The 27,982-nt window shown below is 47.2% G+C and overlaps 1 protein-coding gene across 2 annotated transcripts in view; it reads right to left on the reverse strand.

Moving 5' to 3' along the window:
* The window catches only part of LOC110828428 (uncharacterized), a 71,615-nt gene that overhangs the window by 7,775 nt on the left and 35,858 nt on the right, over positions 1 to 27,982 (reverse strand). For both annotated transcript variants that reach the window (XM_087349300.1, XM_087349299.1), the window contains one exon: positions 25,717 to 25,949. In XM_087349300.1, coding sequence (XP_087205426.1) covers positions 25,717 to 25,949 — 233 coding nt within the window. The remainder of the gene's footprint in view (positions 1 to 25,716; positions 25,950 to 27,982) is intronic.

The following is a 27,982-nucleotide window of genomic DNA, read 5'->3' on the forward strand; positions in this document are numbered from 1 at the left end:
TACTCCCAAGTCACTTCCAGCTGATACCATGACAACGTTTAAAAAATCTCCAACGGCTTCAAGCTCGGCGTTCCTTCTTCGTGACTGCGTGGGTGTAGGACGCGGCCTTCCTACACTCCTTTACGAAGGCATTCGGTTTACAGGAGAGTGTCGGCGTCTCCCACGCCTTTCATACACGATCGAACCAGCAACAATTATCGGCCCACCACGGGCCAAGTTGTTTCCGGACGGGGCAGCGTAACACTGATTCAGCGGGGCAATCGAATCCTTGCAGAACAAAACTCACCAGAATATAGGGCCTGCTTACACACGTGACATGTCTTTCAAATGCGAACCAATGATCTTGATGATGACATACGAGAACCAAGTGGCATTTCCACAAATGGACTCGGAGATCGGCGTGCTAGACATGAACGTTAAATAACACACGTTGTACACAGAGCTACAACTATGCTCTGAAGTGTTAAAATAAGTAACAGAAAGACTCACAGTGACGATATAAAATATAATTGGATCTACGATACGGGATGCATAATTTCGAGGATGGCTATTACGAAAATGGCGGTCTAATGGGACGTGAGCTCCTCTGAGTATCAACCAGACTACAAGGAGCAACATTCCATTAGACAACTATCTTCAAACTCGTCGCCGAGAGAACCCGAAATGGAACGACTATAATTGTACCTGGCTTTACTTCCCTGTCAGGAATACCAATATACGCACTCAGACGCACGCACGCACGCGCACGCAGAATTGCGTACAAAGAGACTCAACCATCCGAGAATCAAAGCTCACTCACATCTTTGCCTCTCAGATTCGTCCGTCACGCGGCAATGTTCTGGTGATTGCAACAAAATCAAACTTTTGCTTCGAGCTCGTATCTGAAGGCAATTATCCTACTTAAGACTGCGCACAACCGGGCCGACCTCACTCCAGAATCTGTCTCATTCTTCTCGGCTAGTTTAAAAACAGGTTCTGTCGTTCCATCTTCGTACATGCATTCATGTTACATAAGACCGACTACATCTCACGAAAGTTGTTTGTGGGTAAACACAGAGGGACAGAACGAAACCACAATCCACGTCTGCTTGCAAATTAAACATAGCGGGAGGCTGGAAATGAACTAAGAAAACAGTTGCCTTCTGTGTTCAGCGGAGTAGCCTCCGAACCACGTGACTTCCCGAAGGCAAGAGCACATGAAGAGAGCACGAACACTGGAAAAGTCTGCAAGCGACTGCGCCACAACAAACATGAAGAAGGAATGTTACAGATCGAAATCCCGAAGGAGAGAGATCATCAGCAGGGACAGGATGCGTAGATGGGAGAGTGGTGGTGGTGGTGGTGGTGGGGGGGGGGGGGGGCTCAAACTGGATTATTGCGGCCCAGGTAACTGAACGACGGCACATTCGGCTTCCCTCAACATCAGAGGACCTTCAGCATCCGAAAACTGCCCTGATGACAACGGAGACTCCGAACAGCCAGAGAAATACGAAGAAGCGCAAACCAACGCCAGTCCACTGACTGAAGTACGCCGACAGTGAAGGCCGCAGGATAATGTCACATCTGGCGTTAAGATGGAGGGTCGATCGAGTGGGCGAATAATGGCGTGGCTAGATGAGATACTAGCAGCGGTACACAATCGCGGGTAACCACGGTATATTATAATTATCTCATATTCAAACGCCGTAAAGTCTGGGCTTTGGGATCCAAGCCTGCAGCTAGGACAGCCGTCTGCATGCATCGCCAAGCCTCGGAATTGTCATCCTTGTTCTGCCCCTGCACGATCAAAGGCAGATGGCAGTAGGAGCCACTGTTTATGTTGGAATGTTTGGTACAAAAATAATTCAGAGAATGCCACAAGGTCCCGTTTCGCTCCGTCATTTTTTAAATTCTTAAGTCCTGAAAAGAATAACACGGCAATGGAGAGTTGTTGTTTCTCGACAGTCGCGGGCGCGCACGTCTTCAGGGCAATTAACGAAATTCTGTAGCACAAAGCTTCAGAATGAAACATTACGGAACCAGCTTCAAACAGAACAAAATTTACGGTCTGCCGCCAGCTGTGCAGTTTTACAGGCGTTTGAATGAATCTGACGAGAAGCAGGTCGCGAGGGCGGTAATTATAAAATGAGAGATGAAAGAGAGGAAGGAACAACGGACGAAAACCACTTTCGACATACGAGATGTCTGGCCGACTGCGACATCTCCGGGCGATGGCAGACAAGTTAAATGCAGGACAGGCGATAGACCAAGATTGGCGGAGGGCAACCCTGGAAGACTTAATCGAAGACAAAGATAATTTTTAAAACGGATCATGAACTATAAATAAGGTTGTGGCGATGTGGTCTGTCCTCATTACGCGGTATTTCCGTTTTCATACAATTAATATCTTATATAAAAAGGCCCACAATTTATACTTCTTCGACCATCAAAATTCTAGCCCACAGCTTGCAGCCACGCGACCGTTTGCATTCGCTCCGTCCATTAGCTGTTGTCCGTCGTGGCCACTTCCTATCAACATCAATGAGTCAAGATGTTCAGAAACATTCATATTTAAAAGGTTGTTCCGATTACGGGGTCTTTATTTCGCACACGCTGCATCAACTGTTGGTCACACATCCGAGTGCCTCGGGTGCAGCTGGTGGATCAGTTGGCTGCCTGGCTGAAGCAGTCTCTGGTCGCCGAGACGCAGTGGAATGAAGAATGTACAAGCAACAAACAAACAAACAAACAAACAAGTCCTCTCGTTTCATGCGGCATTCCCTTACCCATAGAAGGGTCAGATTTTCTTCTCAAACGTGTGTCCCCCTCCCCCACTGCTCCACAAATTTGGATGTGAGGAGACCTCAGAGAAATCACATTTCCAAAACGTAAAATAAAAAAAGGCAAAACCCACGAAGTCCAGTGTCGGGCTCTTAAAGACACGGCTATAAACCTTCGGCTTCCATAAAAGACGAATTGTTTCTTCACTAGGTTCCCAAGTGATCTGCCTGAAGATGGAGGCAATATCTTCCTACGAAACGCTGGTATCCACACGACGTTACGGCATCGAAGTAACTTGCGGGTCTCGAACGCGGTCCGTTACGAACAGTATCACATGATCTTTATGGTATGTGAGGGCCCTTGGAATGGCGAATGACGAATCAAAGCCAAATGCCGACATTATTTATTGTCGAATGAGCAACTGCAAGCAGAACCCAATTATCCGCACCAAACAAAGAGCGCTCTTTCGCTATCAGAACACTTTGAACTCGGCGAGGCTCCCGCCACCTTGTGACACTGTTCAACGCCGGCTTCCACGTTCCCCGACCAACCCTTTGGCGACTCGCCACTCGCAAAAGTTCATATTTTTCCTCATTAACGTGACTAACACAGCACAGCCAAGGAGAAATTCTGGCGTGAACTTCAACATTTTCCATCTCTCGGTTACGACACAGAGAACGGACACCCGGGCAAACCCGTTCTGAGATGATGATTTAACACCGGTGTAACGAGAATTCAGATTAACTTACTTGTAAACGTTAACGGGATGCAAATTAAAACACCTTTTTTTTCCAAACGCTATTCAATTTGATGTGGTCAGGAAACACACACGAGAATAACAATCAAGTATCATTATTCTGCCCCCACTTTTTATTGGCTTCAAATTACAGATGCACACTCGTAATATATTACCAGCGCAGGCGCTGGAGAAGTGTAAGCTAACACGAACTTTTAATCTGATTCAAGTGTTCCTTTACGAAACGTGGACAAGTTTTTACAACTACTCAGACGAGAGGCTGGTCTCAGAGAGCGGCGGCAACAACCGACTTCATTTCCATGGCCTTCTGAATCTGAAGAAACTTCCATTTGTCGGTCGTCCTCGGTTACCTTACGTCAGAGTACAATTGGGTGCAATGGGGCAGGGTAAAGCCATCAACGCTGCTGCATCATACTATCTACACGCTGCTCCCCTCTTGACCCTTCAGTTTTCCCGAAGGTTCATCGCCATGCTCACAAGCGACCGCCTCGAACCTTACATATCCTTCCGTCGACTACTAGGTCTTCCCAAGAGGCTACCTTCCTCCGGTGCCCCCGCTAAAACCTCTCAAAGGGGCAGAGAACGAGCCCACGGCCACGGGCTTCTGTTCTGTCAAAGCGACATCACGAAGAGCGAAGGAAAATGAACTGCTTTACGGCGCTCCCAGACGCTTTGAATTATGGCCGCTCTGCCCCCTCGACAAGTAATTGCAGGTTCCCGGTAATAAATAATGTCGGAGGTTTTCCTATTGTGTGAGCCTGATGAATGCGGCTGGAACCATCCCCGGCCTTAACTCACGGACAGGAGACGCTCCTAGTGTCAACCGGGACACCGGCCATCCGCGGGTTTCCTCAGTCCCTCCTCCATGCCACTGCCGAAATAGTGCCTCCTTCCTAGCCCTTCGAGGGTTCAGCAACCACCGACGCCCTCTCACAACACGGGAATAACTTTGCGCCAATTTGTAGATGTCCCAAGTGTTGATTAATATTAAATCGGATCGACCACTACCAGATTTCATCTAAACACATCGGACGGTTTTACAGACTAATCATGAGGACGGACATGGTCTAGACTTTGGTTCACAATCGGATGCGTACCGGACGCATAAAAACAAATGCCACGCGCACCTGCAGTGGACAGGGCGTGGGTGCTGAAGGGGGGGGGGGGCTTAATGGCCCGCACGCAACACGAAGGAGCACAAATAATAAATCTTGGAGCAAGACAGCCAAACGGGGTCGAGGGAGGGAACGAAGTCCGAACCAGTAACCCTGTTCCACCTCGCAGCGGCCGTTCATCGCGGCACCTAACTTACCGACACGACCGATATTTGTTTACACAGCATTATAATTTTAGATTGTGTTTGCGTGTATTCATTACAGATAAGAATCACAGCAGCTGATGTCTTGATTCATGCACGTGATGATGGCGGGTTAGTCGCCCCCCCCCGCTCGCGGCAGAGCCCTTACAGGGGTGACCAATCTACTGTTCTTAAAGCCAGTCACTGCGGCTCTCATCGTCACAAATGACGATGAATCGAAACAGTGCCACTCGTTTTTGTTGGCTGCAAGGAATTTGGCATCGGACCCTGACTGAAGCAGACAATCGTGGGTCGAATTACACGCAGCTGCAAATGTGGTCTAATATACCTGAAGAAAAAACATTTCACGTCATCTTCTGAAATGCTCATTTGAACACAGACTGCAATTAAAACAATTCACTAAAAAAATATCTAGGGAGTTTAATTACGTAACAGTTGGCATTCTTGGTGGCCGAGTCGAGGAGTTCCGAGTTCTGTTTCCGCAAGTTCTTTTAATTTAAACAATAATTTTCGGGAGTCGCACATTTCAGCTCAAAAAACCGACGTATAAACCTGAAGCACATTTACTAAGTGGCGAGGTACATTTTGATAAGCTCATATTTGCTAACCAAGAAATTCCCCATCTTCTGTGCGTCTCTGAGCCTTGTCCTGATCCAAACAAGTACAGCCCTGACCAAGCAGCACATCGTCATACCCTCGGCACCAAGTTAGGGGCTTCGTCTCTGACGGGCACTTGGCCAGTCTGGAGTCAATGCAACTTTCGTATCCTCCAACTCAACCCTCTTGTTCTCCCTGAAGCAAAGGGACCACTGAACGTAGATGAAGAAATTTCTAAATTAAATGCTGTGTGAGAATGAACACTTGACGGCTTCCTCAGATTTTCTACGTACAAGCGAAGCTCAGAGCCACAGAAATTTAAAAAAAAGCCTACATAGCAACCGTCGAGATATAAATCTCTCTCTCTGTCACACACACACACAATCCTTCAGAGGATGACTGCATTCAAATCACTCCGCACCAGCTGATACGTCGGCTTATTAATGGACTCCGACTGACAAATTTTTATGGACCATGAATCATCAGAGGCTGTATTTCTGCACAAAACAGAAAGTGTTTCTTACTGACTGCCCACACACGAAGCAGCGAAGTGAGTACTGTCACATCACGTGACACGTGACGATATCTGGCGAGTTACATTCACTGACCGACTGTCATAAAATATCGATGAAAAACCCGCGGCTGTGATTGTAAGATTTCTGAAACGGAAGTTGAAACCAAGGAAACAAAGAAATACCGAGAGGCGTTCAGATTAAAGAACACATGGAAATATTCGTTCTTCGCCAGACAAATATGGTCGCAAGGCTAACAACCTTGCACCGTAAAAAGGAAGACGTTTCGAAACCTCGATCAAAGCCTCGGACAGACGGACCTAACAGAGGACCGAATGGAAGAGGAGAATGGATGCATTCAGTATCTGTAAAACACAGACATTTACATGTTTACAGTCAGATAGCGCTGGGGTAGGCAGCTGGAATCTGCTGAAATTAGACTAAATATTTTCTGAACTAGACAGAGTTTAGTTGGAGCTGTGACGACCCGAAAAATTGACACACGGCAGATACGATACTTAGATACTGGTACATAACACAGCCGCTAATGAAAACGAATTCAAGAAAATGTTGCAGCTTCCATGTCTGCCTCAGAGCCCCTCCCGTGTAGCCGGAAATCTCGAAGCGACTGATATTAGAGAAAAAAGATCTCTACAAAGAAGACACTTCTCTCAAACGGCCAAGACACTCAACGTGTCGATACTAAAATGGTATGACTGTTTCATTCCAGGAAGCCATTTATCGCTGAATTCCTTCCGTCGTGATAAGCCTTACATCTTAATGGGAGCTCCTTAAAACATGCGTCAGAGAATTATTTACCACCAACGTCGAGAAGTGATCCCAAGAAGAAATCGCCTTCATTGTCTTCCCTCGCTCGTGTTTCGTAGAGAAAGGCTCCTCAACTGGTTTGGGAATGGAACAGTGGTAAAGCCTTTTCCAAGGTCAGCCTTGAGGCAAAACACTTACAATCCGAAAAAGCTTGCAAACTGCATAGAGCATCGACCAAGTCTTGAATATTTCCCTGGATTGTAATTTGTGTTTCAAACGAGCAATTCTGACCAAATACCGAACAAATACAAACTCTGCATACTTCGCCCAAGCGGAGACCGGCACTTGCCTTACACTACCGCCATATTTCAACCCTCAAACATCCCCACAAAACTCAGCTTCGAAGTACAATCACGAATATCCAAATATCAGTTTACACAGAGAATTCTGGGAATAAAGAATGTTCTTTGACGCGACGTGAACATTTTTATTATTACGCTTATACAACGAACACTGTTGCAATTGGAAACTTGCCGTGGCCTATTTCAGAGAGGAAGGCAAGAGCTGGCGCAGATGAGGAGCCTCTCGACGGCGCGCCAGCAACACGTGCGACGATCGGCCGTCAGCTCCGGGTGTCATTCGGATTCCTAGCGGCTCAGGACGTGACTCCACTGCGGGCGTAGGGCGACGAAGGAGACCCTACACGGCCCCTTTCGCTTATGCTGACGGCGTGCCCAGTCAAACTCCGCGGAGAAGACTCCTGGAGAGACTGAGTAAAGTCACGACCCCTGTCAGAAAAGCCTGTCTCTGGGCCGAGATTCGAATCCGCAACCTCCTGAACAAAAACCACGCGACTTTTACGTTGGGCGACATCGACCATTGTCTGAGGTATGGATGATGTACACGACAAACATGTCCTTACAGGCCTACACCACAACACCGAAGAGTGAGGCAGGGGCTGACTTCTGTATCCGCTGCGCCAGCAGACACCCGTCCGGACGTCGGGGCACTCAACAAGAAGTGGTTCAAGAGAGACTTGAGGCTCTTAGGGGCCCCCCAAGGCGATGCTCGCCGGGGTCTGTTCTTGCGCTCAGTCTACGTTTATTCTACGGTACATGGCGCATATGAGGCAGGCGATGATGGATACCAAATACTAGCTAGCCCATCGCCAGAGCAAACGTTCCGTGGTTTCTTAACATCATCTAGCCCACAGAATAATATTGGCAATGCAGCAGATGGCAGAGCGAGCATTCATCGGCTAGCCTATATCAGATCATGAATGACGAATTCTGGCTGCATCCTTCTGTGGGCCAGCTCTTAAAACAGAGCTAGCCAGAGTTGCCAACCTCACATCTTCGCCAGTACAGGTCAGCATTATATTTAAACCACACACAAGTCACGCAAATTGGCCAGAGAGCGCAGCTAACCGCAAATTACCTGTGATGCATCCGAGGGCGTATTCGGTGAAAAGCGAATATCATCAGTGGGTCATGCTCATTCGCCTGTATTTGTACTGTGAAAGTTGGTTGACCCTGAAAAGATGCCTCCAGCTGCATGATAATCGGTTCTGTCTCAGCATGACTCATTTGCTCCCGTCCACAATTTGGTTCCGTATCGCCACAAGGTCTGTCGGAGTACAGCCAGTCAGTCGCCTTGACAGGTGTACCCCACTGTCGGCTGTTCAAGCGCTCCCAAGACGCCAAACGCCGTTTCCATCACAAGCGACAACAGAAACGGCGAAAAATACAATCGACAGACGCCGACATCCGTCGTATTACAAGAACGAAATCCAACGTTTCCAGACACCACAAACGGAACAAGGACAGGAGACGAAAACATTGCATCAGACGAATGTCTAATTACAGACTCACGACAATTAACCAAAACCACGCGTGGGTGGCAGTAAGAGATGGATCGAACAGTTCTGAATTCGCGAAACAAACCAGCAGTGGCACAAATGTCTCGCACCGAAAAGAATGATGAACAGTAAGGAACGTCTGAGGAAAACTACGAACATAGTATCAGGACACCTCGTCTCCGGGACCTCCTGAATACAAAGCAAGAGTGAACACAACTCCACTATGGCGTTTGGTGAATATTATTAACACGATTTAACAGTGAAAATTAGACAGCCTCTGCATTTGATTTTGGGCGCGCGCAGATGCAACGTCAGAGCCACTGAGTCGCTTAAGCTCAGAAAAAGCGACGAGGAGACTAGACCTGAGCCCTCTCTAGGGCACGTGTTTCTGTGGCGCACACCCTGTACATACATTGTGTACCAAAATTAATGTCCAGTCATGTAAGCAAGGGGCCCCGGAAAACTTGTGATAACATCGCAGTGATTCGGATGAAAGCACTTCGTTATGCTCGAGCCAAATTTCTCAATGTCTTGACTCCTCCCGTCTCCAATGTTAAGCAGAGGAATCCAGGAATGCGACTAAAACGTTCGGATAACAATGAAAGATAATGTAGAAAATCTACGCCCGGCGTCGCGACCTCTAACGACAACACACCAGACGGCGCTGAACACGAAAATCAAAACACACGCCTGGCGACCAGACATCGCGACGAAAGATTTCGAGCGACAACCAACGTCACGTGGAGACTTATCTGCGGTAAATTTTGAGTCATTTCAAGGCGTCCCGATGTTAGGCGTCGACTTTATAAACATCGTGACTAACGTTATGACGAGGGCCTCATGGCGCCATCTCAACACGCCAGAAAGAGACGAGCTGTCCTACACGTCACGACGATGAGCGTATCGCCTGCATCATCAGGGTGACGATCAGAAGATCTTCGTACTCGTGGCCCTGAGAACCTGACAATGATCCAACATGGAGCAGCGGTGATGGCGCAGACTGACTCTCGCAGCGACAATTATTTAAATGGTGGTATTTCCTGCCCGCGTTCCTTCAGAAGCCTCAATCATCGCTCGCCTGTGTGTGGTTTGAGGCTTCAACGTCGACACACTGACAGAGGGAGGTTTGCTTTTGACTAAAATCCAACTGTCAAAACAAATCCTGAGACTGAATGAAGGGTGACTCTCAAGGGAAGAGGCAACAGAACGGGAAAAAACTTAGCGCGTAATCATTTCAGTCTTTCACAGGGCACAGAAGGACACGCGCATTACGGACCATGCAAACAATGGGCAAGTTGAACATTGGAACAATTGCGTCTTGGAGGATTTGAGGTTCTCAAGGCGGCGAGTAAGACCACGGCTCACAGAACGTAGGTAAAGGTGTACCAGATTGCAGGGCGTAACGCATCACAAGACAACCATTTTCAGCTACAACTAATGCGATCCATGAAGCCGCATGTGACCTACTGCGATCAAACACGACTGTACTCCTTGTTCATCGCTGCTTGTACGGTCGTGTAAGCAAATCAAAGCACCCTTAAGCTTCGTGTTCGGAATTTATACCGTCACTGCAGCGCCCCTGTGTAGGGCCTCGCCCAAAAGGGCGTTCTTGTGGGTCTTCAGCAGGGCTCACAATACATTAGTTCTACAAAAGCCACAAACCAATTTATATCTACTGTGGCTGACATCTTGCGCCTAATTCAAAAACCAATGTCACTTCCACATAGCACGAGCCGCCACTGACATCTTCCTACTCAAGACGCATGACGGCTAAGCCTTACAGAGCTCCGCCATGTTTTATGGCTGCATCGACGACGTTTAGATATGACATCGGCGAGAGTTTCCTTGTCCCCTCATATGCGCGTGTCGAAACGATATTTATAGGGCGACGTAAACCAGGGAAATTCTTGATATTTTCACTTTCTCTGCGAAAGTTTGCGTCTGAAATCAGTCCTTTTCCTGTTGACCTTTGCGCAATTTGCGAGGCCGTCTGTCAGGACCGCGTTATTCACACGCCCGCTGCTCCAGCCGCCTGAAACTTCATAACGACAAACACCGGAGAGTCCTGATTTACGTGACCCTGGGGACCCAGAGCGCAAAGAAAGAACAAGTTCTGGGAAGGCCCTGCTCTGCATATGAATGATGAAGTCGCCTGAACGTACAGACACGAGAATCAACAGCGCAACAAGTGTGGCGCGTTCGCTGTTGTTTCCAGCAGATGACTCCAAATGCAATTTTTTTTACGAGAATAAAGTTTACGTCCGTCATTCAGCTGTTGGTGTTCGCATTTAACCATCCGCCACAGCCCCACAGAACACCGCTGTTACCCATCCATTTATAATCACTCGACAAATGTTCACCAGTTACCAGAAAATAAGGGTGGCCAAATCAAAATTCGGTTAGAAAATCCGACAACTTGAAAAAACGTGGACGTAGATGGGATGACAAAATTGAAACGGGTCTTAAAGACAGTGGTCCATCTGACTCAGGAATACATCAAGGGACGTTTTATTTTCAATACGGTAACGACCCTTCGGCGTGGAATTTCGTGTCTACCTGAGCTACTATTCGCTTCTCAAGATTGTGATGTGGTGTAGACGGAATGCATGTCTTCGTTACGTGCCATTGAGACGTCTGCCTTGACACCTTCTGTACGTATCATTACCACTACATGACCGCCCCAACGCCTTGCCATACGCCACAGAACATCCCCAGATGTTGACTTTCACCCACGGCGGAACACAACGCCCAGTCCTGTCTGCTGAGACAATCGCCATTGAAATCACTTATCATGGCGGGACTCGTCTTTCCTCTGTGTAGAATTACCGACGAAGTAAAATAAAACACCCAAAGCAAGGCCTTGAAAACACAAAGGAGGAAGGTAATGAGGAGCCTGACGGCGCGAGGACATTCCTCGAACAATCACGAAGGTAAATCGGTAAGTCGGTCGATAGCAAACTCCGACTCGGGATGCATCAGACAGAACGGGCACGAGGTCCAGGTCTTTGTCACGTCGGTACGGAAGACGATGATGATGGTCCGCCCTCATGAAACTAATCCCTACCCCACCGATGCATCTGGCTACCCACGCTCTTTAAAATACATTCTCCGCCATTCACTGACGCTGCAAAGTTAATCACATGCTTCGTGGCCAGTCAAGGCATTCCAGTTGAGTTCTGCCCACATCCTCACGCACTATTTCTTATGTAAAATTACTTCTGGGTCTTCCGAGTGATCTTTTCGCTTCGGCCGGGATTCGAACAGGACTGCGGTCCTCTTTGCTTGCTTCGAGCAACCGAGGTTCATCTCCCGTCGGCTTAACACAGGCCACACCACGAGGAGCGTTCAACAAATCAAAGCAAAACACCCCCCCCCCCAACAACTACCTCGACGTGACATGGGGTGTGTGTCTGGCAGACAATGATCGTGCTACAGGAAAATTATAGTTTCGAGAAACCTCTTCCGCCCTCCTTACACACCCCTCGCTTGTAATGAGACGGCAGGGGGTTGCTGTAACAAAAGCCCACACACCTAGAGGTCCGCCCCTTATCGAGACTTCGGAAGACGGTAGACAGCCGGGTGCAGGAGTGACGAACATTTATCTTAATGCCGCGAGCCCACTAGGGCCCACGGAAAAATAGTGGAACAACTGTTGAAAATTCAACTGACGGTGACCTCATTTGTTACGCTTCGTTTACGTATTTAGGTCACACACGGGTTGTTTAACGACGGTTCCAGCAGCTGAGCCTACTACAACGTCCAATGACAGGATAATTAATGAACAAAAATATCGGTAATACGTACGTATTTTTGTTTTAGTAGTAGAAATTCTTTTCACACAAGCAGTTCTATTTAAAATACGATTCAACAAGTATGAGCAGGGACCAGTGATTTGTATGTCGGAAAAACGTCGAAGGGCGTCTTCCCCAAAAGCCTTTTTCATGAAGTTCGCACTTATTATTCTGAATGCCTCATTTTACCCCAAAGTCTACTGGGCACAAAACCAAACTCCCTGCCTCTTTCAGATTTTGTTCCAATTTTGGGGATCGGAGGTGAAAATCGAGCGTCTTCAAATCTGCAGCGCATTCTGCTGGCGTATCTGACAACGATTTGTGATACTGCCAGACAAAACAGCATCGGGTATTCAACGGATTACCCATTCCGATCATAAGGCTGATAAACTTATAAAAAAACAAAATGAGCAAGCAGTTTGCAAACTTGTCTGACCATATGCGCCCCATCCCAGCCAAACGCCACTCCTTTTGAAAGCGTTCTCTAATTACCAGAGATTACCTCGTGTATCATACGAAGGGGAGTGTCTGATCAAGCGATTACTTGGGCAATGTGCGTAGCGGGTTTGAAATTATCGACATAAGTTTTAAAAGCATCGATGTACATGTCGCAGATAACAATCTGTAACTTCCGTATACGACACGGTTAAATTAATTTGCGAATTTTCCGAGACAAAGTACTACATTAAAGTGTCTATTACAACACTAAGATAGGCCTAGTGATAAATACGCTTTCAGCATCAGCAAAATGTCACATTAATACAATCTCATTTATACAGCAGTTATTTTTTTAATCAAAGATTGTAAAACTGTTGGCAAACTCCTCAACTGAAGATAATATAAATATTAACCCTTTAGAGCCCAGTGGTAATTATACGTACCACTTGTTTCAACGACCAACATTTCTGAATTCTGCTTGCAAAAAAAAATTTCTTCAAGAGCACTGATTAGTCATTAACGCTCAAAATGGCCTCTCGTGGTCCCTTCTCCAGGGCAGGTGAAGCTTTGAAAGGCGCACGAGCTCCGCAAAGCAAGGAGTTCGTCAATAAATTCCCCGCTGTTGCATTGACCGGGACGACAAAGACCTCCTCACCAATGACTGCTGAACATTAATTTGGGCCTTAGAGTGCAGCAAGGTCAAGAGTCTGAGGAAAACCTCGCCTTTTCACCAACTTATTACGAGGGCGATGAACTGATGAGATGGGAAGTGCATGTGGCACGCAGTGACAAATGCTTCCACAATGCGAGTCTTAAAACCTGCGGGGAGAGACCACATGCGTGACGTTGAGTATGATATTAAAATGAATGTGGGTTTGTTGCTATTGTGATGACGAACTTTCAGCGACTGTTAGTTTCTCAGGAATTATTCTGTTTCATAGAGTGAGAGTAAGTAAGTCTGTAAGTCCTTTGAAACGCTTACTTCAAAAGAACAGCAATCAGCTTCCGGCAATCTGTAGGAGCTGCTAAATTAGCACAGCGGTCTGAAGTTGTGACGAGCCATCTGCCTGGCAAAAATGGATCTGAACATCTGGCGGCATTTCTCGTCTCGTCTCCAGTGACAGACAGACGGACAGACTTCTCGGTCAGCCGAAAAGTCCTTCTCAATTGCACTGCGTCACTGCGTACGCACAGCCGCGTGCTGGAGCCCACACGCACTGCGTCATCACGTTCCTCTGACCCGCAGCCCCAAACCCATCTTTAAAAACGCTCGGTGTGCCCAGGTCATGCTGAGCCACTCCCGTAAAACGGGCCTCTTTCCAAGTACAGGAAAACATTCTCTGGACGCAAATAACAATCCGACGTTTCGGAGACTGGGTCCAAAACCGGGAATTGACTCAGATCACACCAATCTTTCCCTACGCCTGCTACCACCAAGAAACTGGACCCACATCAGCAATGGGCTGCTGAAACGTCCTCGAAAGAGCTCTAGCTTTTTCTAGATCTCTGAAACGTCCTCTGAGGCCCCACCTCAACTGGTTCCTCGGAGCGTGACTGACGGCACAGTTGGTTCTCATAATTAAGCCGCACAGGTGATAATGAATTGTCGCGGCGGGACTGAGCTGTTACCACACTGCGTGCGTGCGTGCGTGCGTAGCCACACTTGGGGACTCGGCCCGCGACCTGCGAGCCCCAGGGAGAACACGAGGCGAGAAACGCAGACTTCGACCAAGGAGCAGAGAGAGGCGACGACGACGCATAAAGGCACATTACACAAACCTTCTGCGCATGAGCAGTCGACAGAACTTTGAAATGTACTGATTACAACTTAAATGACCGGGCAAAATGGCATTACACGGACATTAAAATGCCTTAAAATTAGACGACTATTTTGCCGAAAGAATAAAATTACTTAAATTTCAGCCGCTGACATGTTACGGGGGTCAGTCACCGGGTTAAACACGTGAGCGCTGGTTAAAGCCGTTTTGAAGGAAACAGTCGCTGCTTACTTTCAGACAAACAATGCAGAGTTAAGGACAGGTGGTACAGATAGTTACCACTGAGCTTCAAAAGGGTTAAACTAGCCTGATAAGAGGACAACCTCCTTCACCACTTTTCGAAACGGAGAAGTGCGAAAAAGCCCCGTTACGATGCCGATACTGCAGTGAGCTGCATGTCCCGTCATAAATCACCTCGGTTGCGCCTAACAGCGGTCAAGCACAGCACACCGCCTCGCCCGTCCACCTGGCGTGCAAATTGTTTTATAAACTGACGCACTCACGCCCCGTGGCCCCGGCACAAAACTGACAGGTCACGCGCCTCTTTGGCGGCGTTCAATTGTCGGCACGCAACTCACAGGAAGATTAGAAAGAAGTCCAGCGCGGAAACACTACGGCTACTGCCCGCCAAACGCCGGACCAGTTCTCCTGAATTGACTGACGACGTGAAGCATAAGTGGAGCCATACCTCCACTCCCCGATACACCCGCATATCGTGGTGCTCTAATTTCGATCAGGCACCGCAGAACTACGCGGATGAAAGTCTGAGGTCTCCTCCTTGTCCCGGTATCGAATCCCGGCAAAGGGCCGAATAAGCAAGGGTTAGTCAGAGACGAAACAAATGGCTTCAAAATTTAACAGACAAAAGCCCCGGAAACAGGAAGTCGTGTTGGGATTTGAAATGCCGAGGACAAAAGAGCGTGGCAACACGAGGCCGTCCTTGTCCTGCACCCCGACGTGTTCCTTGTTGCCGTTTGTGCAAACGGTGGAAATGGGGCTCGATACGCCACAAGAGCGGACTCGTTCAATCTTCAATCCGAGTCTCGCTGACTGGGTGACCGTGGAAGCGACAAGAGGACGAATGCGTCGTGGCCAATTAGAAAAACTGCCGGCGTACACGTAAGAAACTCGTACCGACCGTCCGCGGTGATATTCAGTTGCTCGGCATTTTGCCCACAGCGTGTACAGCCTTACGAAACGCGAAGGTTCATCACAGCGTTCACAACAGTATGCCACCAATGCGTAACCTGAGCCAGATGAATCCACTCCACCCATAACACCGAGAATGTAAAATTGCCAAGGTCGTCGTCATGTTTCAGTGACCTCGGCCATTTAAAACGACCGGGCTCGTCCCAGGGTGACGGAACGCAGAAGCAATCCAGTTTGTGTCCGGGTCAGAACGCGCAGGTGCAAGATGAAATGTTCAAAGTCGACCAGCTAAACCCCCCCCCCCCATCCAGACACGGACAAGGTCATGCAGGTAATATCCCCTCCCATATATGAGGACGTAATACATTACATTCTCTTCAGATTTGTTGAAATCTGCACCGCGACGAACAACTTCCGAAACGAAAGGGTTCACGTGCTCCAGTTCTCCTTTCCGTCAGTTGTCACAGAAAGGAATCTGCTGACTCACGTTGTCACTGTCCGTGTGACATTACATTAAGAAATTGCTTTATTTCATTTAATCACACTTTGGAAATCAACTCTAAATTAATTAGTGTCGCTCGAACCTCAGAAGTTCGCGTGTCAGCCATGTTGGTTATTACAGACAACAGACAAAGAATTACAGCGATAGTCACGTCAGCTTTTCCCGTAAAATGTATCGTCAGTTTTGTCCGAGCTGTAACCAAAAATTGTAATGATAATTCAGCCATTACCGAAAGCTAAAACATGTATTTTTGCAACTTTTAATTGCAAATGTGGGTAAAAAAAACTCGAACTGTACCTGGGGTAGCAAGTGATGAAAGGCTGTCCAGATTAGACGCGGTCCAACAGTTTCGAAATTAATACACAAAATAAATAATTCTACCTGGAGGAGTGCCCAGCCTCTCAACACATCTGCCATAAATAGCTGCCCTGTCCCTGGGCTACACGACAGAACACAAAAGGAACTTATAGGAGGTAGAAGCGACGTTGGAATTGAAACATCCTCGTGCGCTGAACTAATACAGAAGCACTGGTCAAGACAAGTTCACCTTGGCGTACGCGAAATGCTCGGGGCGGCATGCAAATTATTTTATTGTCCGTGCCTCACGATTATCGCAAGCGATCCCAGGACTCACCACCGGTACACCATACAAATACTTACGAAGAACGTCACTTCGAAACAAAGAGCTAATGCAAGAGACGATTTATAAGCTGCGGCTTACAGAAAGTCTTCACAGCGACAAGTGGAGGAAGATCGAAGACCTCAACGCCTGAGTAAGACATCAACTTCGTGTGACGACCAAAACGACGGCGACGGCGAACTGAAACGGGACACACACCAGGCACAACGCGAGTCTTTTTATTATTCCGAATTCTTATCTGCGAAACTTTTGCAAAACTGGAAATTCTATCCACAGGATCTTCTCAATGTAACGTCACGAGAAAGCAACCGGAACTCACACCCACCATTTGAAACCAATCTCTGCAGCAGTCAGTGGCACAAAATGACTTAAGAAACACTGATCTATGTGCAATCCTCAAATCAAATAGGACCAGGTTCTTACAGTGGTAAAGCGCTTCAATCATGAAGATGGAGGCAGTATGTTCCTCCACAAAGACGGTATCCATCTACAAGTCCATACGGCGCCACAACGCAGAAGACCACCGTGGACTTCAAAATCACACGGGTTAAGTTAATGATAGATCACTGTGCAATTAACGTAGTAACTTGCCGATAAATCACCCAGCTGACCACCTGACAAATACTTAATTAAAATATTAATAACTTCAGCGCAATGTTTCTCGGCCCATAGTGTGAGTCCCCGCGCCCGAGGGCGTCCCTTTTGTTGGTGAGCCGCCAGCAGAGTGCGAGGTGTCGCTCCAGCCAGCGGGCGACCTTGCGGAGTTCTCTTTGCGGTCCGCTCCGCTCACTACGTTCAATTACGTGCTGGCCGTGGCGTTGCGTAATTGGATTTCTCCATCAGGGCAAAGGACATAGACGGCCGCTTAACACGCAAAGGATCCCAAAACTACGTATCTTAAATACAGCGCCTACTGTCAAGGCAATCCTGATTCGATCCCATGACCACGTGCTCACAAGCTCGGGACACAACCCTCGTCCCATCTGGCCTCACACCGCGAAAGTGCAAACCTGTTTTGTTTTTAAATACACACTGGCGACTTTCGTGCAAAGAGGTGACACTTACAACGTGTAAAACGCCTTCCGTTAATCCACCGGGTGAGGCGACTCAACGTCGCAACAGGAACGCAAACAGATTTTAGCGTCTGCCTACGCATCAGCCGATCTTACGCAAACACTTTGGACATAAAACGGTGACACCGTTCGAAGAGGGAACTCTGCTTTCTCTTTGCAGTTCAGCGGCGCTAATTCTCCACAGTGTAACAGAAGGCAAACAGCCATTTTGTTCAAGGTAAATATTGACGTGAAACCTGGACACGACGACGAAGTCACGGGGACTTGAGGGCAGAGTGACTGCCGTTCCAGAGCGTGTGCTGGTTTCGTGAGGCTCAGGGCAGAGGCGGGATCTGAACACAGTACTGCAGCAGGTAGCTCCCCAGATGCGCTGACAGATCTTCAAATTCAAAAACATGTCAGCGTAATGACATCGCCTGCATTCGCCAACATGCCATCGGCTCAGAATTACATTCGCTGTTGGGCAGACACCATCGCTCATCTGACATGAACACGCATATTCTGGGCAGACATGTTCAAAATTGAGTCCATTCGCCATACACGACGACTTGAATCCGACGAACACCTGCAAGAATTCTTCCTGACTGACACAGGGCTGGCCAAAAGCGTACCACAAAACTACACGGCACCATACCTCAGCAAAAAAGATTTTCACCGCACTGAAAACCAGATTGACACCTGCTACCTTCTGCGTGGTCTCCTCTGGCCCGTCTCTCCACGAGGTCAGTGTGAAGTAGTAAAATTGCCACTTCATATTCGGCAAACACCCTCCAGGTAAAAGTTGGGATGAGCAAACACGTCTCGCGTTCACGTGCTTCTCAACTTACCATTTGCAAACACCGCGTAAGTTTACATTCGCTCCCCGAGTACTACGAGTCCAACGCCTCGTTCATTACTCAACGTCTGCAAAACATTTCAAATGCAGCTCAACGTGTGCACGAGGTAATCAAAAAGTCGGCTCCTGCTACCAGACGATGGCACCCAACAAGAAGAAGGTCACTCCAATTTTAAGCTTCCCTTTACCACAAATAACAAACGCAAGTCACTCGACCCCTGCCCTTCCCCCACCAGCCCGTGCGCCCTCCTGTTCCTCTCCCAATGCTAAACAGCTGTTTCCCTGGAAACCTATGATCACGAGGTGAGATGAATAGAAGTGGCTTACACAGGAGCCAACAGCATCTGCAATCTATCCACAATGCCAAGGACGGACAACAACCACGACGCTGCCGAGGTCTCGAGTTGACCTCAACGACTGTTCCGAGTGGCTGTGGTCTGGATTATTGGGGTCGATGACGTAAATATTTACCCTGTACTACAAACACATCCAGGGGCTTCAACAGCCGTTCCGAGTTGAAATGAAACATCTGAAAGCAATTGCGAGTAAGCGTCCACTTGATGAGGATGAGCCACTTTGGAGCTGCCAGGAGGACGGACAAGAGCTTCGAGTGGATACACATCCACTCACTTCCTAGAACCGTGCCACAGTGGCAGACCTGCGTGCACTGTTCTCAGCATTTGCAAGCCACACACAGAGAAAGTTTTCGTGTTTGGAGTCAACGCTCAGCTCGATTAAGCAGGTCTATTTTGGAAAGGGGGTGAGATTCTTTTAGTTAATTATCAGGTTAACAGATGCTTATGATCTCCCACCCCAAGACAGACGTGATAAAATGTTTAAATACGAATAGCAATACCGCCTTAATCAATTATTAAAGAGTTTTAATTACCTAATTTAGTCGTCCACGAGGTACGGTCCTTGTTGAAGAAACCTTCTTCAGTTTGCAGGCGGGATTAGACGCCCTACATTCACATAAAGACTCCGTTAAGTGCGCCAAGGTGATGCTGCTTTTGACTTCCGCTAAATGTTACGTCGTCGAACAGTTACACTGCAGCCTTGTACACTGGTCAATTTACTCAACAATTTTTTACGAGGGATTTACAGTCTGAAGGACCTTTCTAAAAAAAATGTAATGTAGTTGTTAAGTCACAAATGAACACCAAAGTAGTGATAATGAGATGCAAGGCCTGACAGCTCTGTATAACCAACAACCGAGAACAAGTCATATACGTCAGCGTGTTATTACGTTTTTTTCAACACAATCATTAGCTTAATTCTTTACGAACATACATACGTTGAAAGCACTAACGTAATTTTTGTCTACCTTTAGACGCCGTGGTCTTTAAATTTAAGGCACTTACTAAAATTAATTTTTTTGTGGGAAGTTTCCCTGTCACGAATTCTCAGAATCATTTCATGAAGAGTGTTCCATCCACCGAGGTACTTGACGGAGACACGGCTCTAATGACGCACCCCAGACACTGGGGTGACTGACTACAGAATGGGCCACGACGGCCAGACTGGCAACGTGTCCCACCCAGACACCTCCCGCCGAGGCAAAGAATGAGTGGAGCGAAACCAGCTGCCTCCATGCCCCATACGGCTTCACGGTATGGCGCTTATTAAAACACAGGGAGAATTAATTTAATTTCAATGAACATAATCTTACAAGTGGAACTACCATCCGTCTGTCCTTCCTCCAGCATTTTCCAATCACACGCGAGAATTTCAATAGGCCAAGGACTTGTATTACAGCAAATCCCGAAAAGACGACGAATAGTCACATGCGGATTTCGCCGAACGTCACGGGAAACAAATCGAACAGGGAAGGAATTAGCATTTCACTTGCTGGACCGTTCAGAATGGATAACACGCTGCACTGGTTATGCTCAGTGATAATGGTTATCAGAACGCTGTGTGTGGGGGGAAAAACGTCCTTTGCGGTCAGCAGATAAGGCGAATTTATTGAAATGTAATAGAAAATAAATAAAACAAGGAGACGTGTGACAGTAAAAAGTTTCCAGACAGAGCACCTGACCTCTTGACCTCAGAGTCCAAGAAACTGACGCCCACAAGGTGATAACTCTATTCGATACAAGCTCGAAAGATGTCGAACATTTGCTTGGCGTCGACTCAGCAACGCCCACCACACGTATCCAACAAATGCGACGACGAACTGCTAATACAGTAGACCGTGTTATTTACAATTTGTGGCAGCTTTTACTGACGTAGAGAGCGTAAACTCTGCGTCGAGGCTCCACAAGACTTAGCATTAAAACAAACGGTCCTCAGAACACAATACGCGGAAGACCCTCTTCTGGCTTCTGTTATCGGAAGAGACACACAGACAGACAGACAGACCACTAAAGAAGCAATAAGGTTTACAGCACTGTAAAACATTATTCGATTCTTAACTCTTTGCGGTCTCTGCCGGACCGAGTCCGAAATTTAAATGTCCGAGTTCCGGTCCGATGTCGGACTGAATCCGCCACGTATTTTACGAATTTCTTACGTGATCTGGAGTCAAACTGAGGCTGGCAAACAGTGCCAGCATATCATTCAAGCCTTCTTCTTTGTACTAGTTCTATCCTAGTTTTCCTGGTAATAACAGTGAAAGGAGGCAGGAGAGGAAAGTCGTTTTATTCTGACTCGTGTCTAAGGAAGCCAGGATTCCACACCAAGTGTTTTGCCATACATCATGTAGTGAAGGAATACCATCGGGTGTGTAGCTGTCATATTTACTTAAAATAGAGGTATTTTATATCTGATAAAGTTATAAAACAAATATCCCATCTTCCTGATTGGAAATTATATTTTTTAAATTATTTTTGTCGCATAGAACAATCTACCACTGACATGTGCGTATTCTTTCGTCTTCTTATCAAGATTTATTTATGTGCAGTGACTTCATTGTTTACACTTCGCGTTCTGTTTCAATTTCCTGGTGTTCGTCTTGAACTTTCGAACACAATCAGCCCTAATGGAATCACAGCTCTGAGAATATGAAATCCAATGCCTATGCATGCAATAAAGAGATGTTTAGACGTCGCCAAAGTCTTGGACTTACTTTCACCTCTATGGAACGACAGGAATCAGAAAGGCAACACTTATTACGCACCTCAACAGCGACTGTGGTACAGTCCGTGGAAAATATTCCACACGGTCAGTATTCAAACAAGAGGAAGTGTGAACCTCTCAGAACATATTTTCACCATATTTAGCGAAGTGTCTTCCGTTTAATGCAAGTTGAAAAAGATAAAATCAAAACAGTTCATAATAGCAGTTGAATTTATACAGCTCAGAGGTATTTAAAAGGGACCGCAAAGGGTTGAATTATAAAATATGGACTCATTTTTAATTACTTGTATTTTCACATAATATCCGACATTTCAGGAGCCGGACCTAATCTCGTCTTAATGTGACTCTCGTAAAACTTACACGAAGACTTAATTTAAATCTCTGTGCAGCTGCCGAGAAGTAGGACCAATCAGATGTACGCAGACGACAGCTCGCGACCTCCTTTCTGGAGCTACGTTATCTGCACTGTCTCCCGCGTCAGTTTCCTGGTAATTCAGCCAGGACAGGTTAAGGGCAGGCTTGAAGTTCACCTTGATAAAACTTATCGAGCCTCGCTACTTCGTGTGCTCCTCAAGGCCTTCTTCAGGACGCTATTCCTGTCCACCAGAGGCGTCAACAGCGCGGCCCGGGAACAGCTTCAGAGAACGTGCGCACAGTCCGCGTTTTCAATTCTAATGGAAACTTTAATAACTCTTCGTTAATTCTAAATTGTGACATTTACGCTTACAGTAACACTGATATTATGATACGCAGGCGGGGCATTGTCAATTTATGGTATTTGAGCATCAAAAATTCTAAATTGTAAAATTTACCGGCAGTGTCCATCAAAAGCGCTTCGGTCATGTAACTACAACAGTCTCAGTCTCTCTCTCCCCTCCCTCCAGGATTTACTTCAATTGGCGAGATAGAACTCCTTCGTTCTCTTGGAACGTAACCGATGTTGCTGCCTCAGATGCAAGAGATAAACTGTTATTTGTTGCCACATATCTGACCTTTAGTCCTTTGACCGGATCAGGGCCTCTTGACCCCCCCCCCAGACCCAGGGCCCCGCGAAAGGGCCTTCCTTATCGACTCGAACACTTCTTGAAAAATCGTGGCTGCCTACCGCAATCGACAGGAATGTGTGCGCACATTAAGATCAGAATTAAACGTTTAATGAAGGCTGTGAGTACTGATTTTGGTCCATCAGCTCAGAGAATTCGTCACGTAGAGTGGCACAATACTGACACATGTTGACGACGCCTGGACTATATCGCCTCACTTTATGACATGAATTATTCACATTTCCAGAGCGGGGGGGGGGGGGGGGGGCTTTCTCTGGAATTGGGTGAGAATGACGCGAGGCAACTACAGATATTATGTCCCGTTGATTTTAACGGGCGATTCACCTACTTCACACGGAACGCATCAACCACTGTAATTACACTTCCCAGTCCCGAAGTGTTGAGGAGTGTCTTCCAGGAACTACATTCACGTTGTGAACCACCTGGCGGGCGGTCGCGCGAGCAATGCTGATGTTTCGGGGCAGGGCTGTTATAAATTTCGGCCACGTCTGACTGCAACTTGTTTCGAAATAAAATAATCACCAATTGCTTGCGTTGGTGACGTAGACGAAATTATTTTTGAAAGCTGAATGTCGGTGTGCGGTGAATACGAATGGGTCCGCGGTTCAAAATGCAGTTATTATTTGTCTTGTGTGGTTGGTAAGAACAATATTACGCTCTCTTATCAAACATCGTCACCGCGAAGCGAAAGGCTTTATTACACAACACCGATGCAGTAATCCTGCTGTTGGTAAAATCAGCACGACCAGAGGGTGTTCCTTCAGAACGCACCAGAATGCTAAGGGCAAAATACTGCACCCGTTCGTAAAACTTCCGAAACGCGGAAAATTTCTCGCCCGCGGTTTCGGAAGAACGTGTAACCTGTCAGACGCGACATAATTGTTTAGTTATTGTGGGTTCCGCAGTTGATGCAGTGTCGGAAAAATACAATCGTGACAGGCCGGTTAACTGAGAGCTGCGAACCAGAAGCCGGGGTTCTATTCCCGGTAACACAAAGTGGGATCTCTGTTCGCTACGACCGCGAGAGTTCGGCCGATCAGCGTCCTGTTAAATGACACAATACCGAGAGTGACTGAGTAAGAGACAGCGGGCCCTGATACTTGCAAGAGGTCACTCTAGAAAAATAGCAACTTCCTTCCGGTGGTAATCAAAGTTCCTTCAGCACCAGAAGTGTCACGAATCATTAATTACCGATGGACTCTACTGATTTAAGGACTGTCCTCCCTGGAGGACATTCTGACGTGGTGAAGATGCAGTGTAACCGGTGGAACGTGGATGTTCCCAGCAGCTCATCGGCCAGGACAAGTTTATACAACGAGCCGGTCACTGAATTCTGGATGTTGACTGCCTTAAAGTGTATTATTACAACCTTTGTACGTCTTTTACTGGGCAAACGAGAACAATTTTAACTGCCGCTGGAACAATACCAAAGGAAATGAGATGGTTAAAAATAGGAACAGTTCAATGATACTTCGATACTAAAAAATCCTCCACACTCGAATGTAGGCGCAAACACCAGGCCTTTACATTCCTCGGTTCTATTTGGCGTGAAGTTTTAATCTGCTGTGTTCTTTAATTACAGAAATGAAATTGTGTTTGCCTCGTAACACAGTTGACAAACAATAGATCAAGAAAACTGGACCACATCTTCAGCAAGTTTACATCTCAACAAAATGGTTATTATTTCCATCTATGCTTCGGTCTCCCAATTTGTCCCTTGCATTAAGGTTCCCGAATCGAAGTTCCTAATACGCATTGTCCAACATAACTCGCAAGTTAAATTTTCGTTTTAATCCAAACAATATCATCATTCGAATAACAGCTTTTTTGGGTGGCCATTAAAACGTGATTTCCTGCATTTCCAACCTGTACATGTGTGTGATTACCCTAAGAACCACGTTCGTTCTCATGGCGCTGTTGTTCGTATTTCCTCGACTGTAAAATTTTCAGGGCGCCACCTTCACCACGTGTTTCTAACGTCAAAGAAATGCAGTGGCAGACAAGATCCTGTAATAACGCGAGCGAAAAATCACTTCAAAATAATTTTCCCATCTACGACTAGGTCTCCCAAGTGGTTGATTCTCTTCACACGCGTCTCTCTCATGTTATCCACGTCCAGACACGGATGATTGACGAAGCTGTCTGAAGAAAGTGCATAATTCTACGTAACTTATTTGCGATGCTTCAAGGCCGACATTCGTCACTGCCGTGGATTTAGATAAAGCAGCAGCAACACTTGATTTGCATCGCAAATTGAACTTGGGCGTTTCCTTTTCCTCTGCCAACGAATCGCCACGGAACTACGACCTGCCTCTGCTTACGCACACACGACGCATCAATATTCCACGGCGACGAGACACGCAGACAGGGAACTTCGTAATTCCGGACGATATCCGAGCATCTCCTTCGCACGTTCCTTGTCGCAGATAAAAATCAGACTGACAGACATGGCAGCGTCTGTGATCAACCACGAATCGGAAGCTCCCCGGCCCGTCGTCCTGCGATCCTCACAAAACATCAGAGCTAACCTAACTTTTCTATGACAACTTACAATTAAAAATGATGGGCTTACAGTTCATGCATGTGAGCGGACCTACCCAAAATCTTTCGAACCAACCGATTTTCGCGAAATTTCATATGAATAGTATTCCAATAAGGGTACCGGCATCTTCCGGCAACCGCCCTGATGATGGAAGCATGAAGGACCTCCGAAACGTTGGTAAACGTCTACCAGACCACATGACGCATCGTCGACTGCACAACAGGTGAGCACATAAGAACTGCGGGTTGGTACTCACGTAGAAGTAGAGCTCCACGGACTCCGTCTTGCGCGCGGTGCAGGTGAGGGTGTCGGACTTGCAGCAGCCTGTATCATCGCCACACTGGTGCAGAATCGTGCAGTGGGGGATGTACGTCTTGCTCGGGTGCGGGTACATGTCCTTTACCTGGACCAGCCGAGGCTTCGGCACGCGGCACTGCGCCTCCCTTCCCACCATCACGGCGTGCTGGACCGCCTTCTCCAGGTTCCCTTCTGCAAGACGGACGAAATGCGATCAGGAAGGGATTTGGAAGGAGGCGAGTGCTTGATGGTTTCGTACCGTCATCCTTACAGGCCTGGGCTCCCAAAAGTGCGGTCCGTGGGCCGGATGCAGCACGTCACTTGAAACAAAACTCTGTACAGAGGCTTTACGCCGTGTCTGAGCGCCATACGTGACAAGCAGCTCATACAACATCAGCCGTCTGAAACCCGAAGTTCGTCTAAATAATATTTAAGAATTCAGTTCGTACCGCGAAGAAAACACAACATTTCACCATTACAAAGATTAAGTAGTGAATTTCTTCGCCACTGATTTGCACACGGTGCAAAAACTTACCCTTCAAAAGGGGCTCCTGGATTTAACAAGATTTTATCAACTGTAGTGGCTAATTAACGTCAAATTATAGAACAGGGTGATCCCACGCAGTGGATTCGAGAGGAGTTGGGAGGACACTGTCGCGGCCTATTTCAAGGTATGTCTGTCAACTCGCATGAACGGACCGAGAAAAATCACGAGTAACGTCGTTCTGTGTCCCAAATCACACGCCTCGAGACCGTCATTTGCTCGGCTGCGCAGAGCGGAAATTACGTAAGGACACATTTATTTTAAAAACATCATCAGTACGACACACAGAAAGTCCTTCGACGGACTCGTAAAGAACATTTTTCTTCACAGCGGACAACGTGCTATAAGAGTCACGCGTGCACAGCAGCCGTCACGTGTCTTAGGATAAGCCCACTACGCCGAAATTCACGGCTGAGCACTGAATTGGACTACGTTTTACAGAAAACATTTCGTAAGCCTTTTGAAGCGCACGCCGCGATCACATGAAAAGACTTCTCTAGACTTAGGCTTCATCCACTGTTCTCTGGCAGGTGAAGTTCGCTTCAGCCCGGGGGGGGGGGGGGGGGGGGGGGGGGGGGGGGCTTACGACCGAAGATGAGACATTTTTCTCGAAGTTTTTGTGATCAGCCGAAAATAATAGTCAGAAACAGCCCAGACTGCACACGTGACAATTTGTCGTGTTCTGATATCAAACTACTCAGGCTACCTCTGTCTTTTAAACGACTATTGTCGCTACTAGCGCTCAAGGTCTTCGTTGCATAAAGACGTCATCCTGTTCGTGGCAACATTTGCCCATGAGAATCAGACTGATGCATGCTCAGCCTCCCCAGGAAAACGTTTTGACCACTGCCACCCGCCAAAACGCACTCTGTCGGGCTTCGCGACTGCCAGTCGTCGTGTAGATCAGAGATTTCCCAAGCACATCTTCGTGGAACCTTAGAAGTAGCAGCCGAAGGAATGAAGAACCGACTTCTTCAGTTCCTACACAACTCTCGAAGGGCAAATTACCGGCCGAGCACGAGGAAGTTGGCGAAACTGCCTCTAACTCAGCGAATCACGAACAAAGCTACAAAACAAAGCGTGTTGTATTGTAGCATTCTGTTCTTTATAACCGCGTATAATGGAAGTTAAACTTCGCGAAATCACGTCTCTTATTTATGTATTTGTGTGTATTTAGGATCCTCGGACATTTCGCGGCAGTTTGAAATCAGGTTCGATGCGACGTACGAAGAGAGAAAATGTCTGCCCGAACGGTGAAGGCGTTCAACTCCACTCATCCCGAATTAATAGCGCCATCTCCATCCAGAGACGTAAACACAAACATCTCAGTACAATAACTAGCAGTGATTTCAATACGAGAGTTAAGTCCCGAAACGTCGCCTATATCAACTGCAGTAATAAAATTCCTCATTCAAAGTGTTGTTAGATGACTCTGAAGCGTGCCTCGCCTGTCTGTCCTCCCAGCAGAGTCCGGACCGGGAACGACCCATCGAGTTGAAACTGTAAGGCCTTTGCCAAAAACCTTTTATCGAAAAGAAAAAAACTAGGAAGTAGGAACTTTGATGGAAGTCGGGGGCCAGCGGCTGTCATTACGCACGCGTCTTAATATCTGTGGAACACACACAAAAGTGCGTGAGTTTGGTACACAACGGACAGACAGAAATAAGGAAGCCGCTACCGG

This window comes from Zootermopsis nevadensis, unplaced genomic scaffold (assembly GCF_977971745.1).
Source record: "Zootermopsis nevadensis isolate Lab colony 2312 unplaced genomic scaffold, Znev_1.0 Znev_ptg000016l, whole genome shotgun sequence".
In the NCBI taxonomy this organism is placed as follows: Eukaryota; Metazoa; Arthropoda; class Insecta; order Blattodea; family Termopsidae; genus Zootermopsis; species Zootermopsis nevadensis.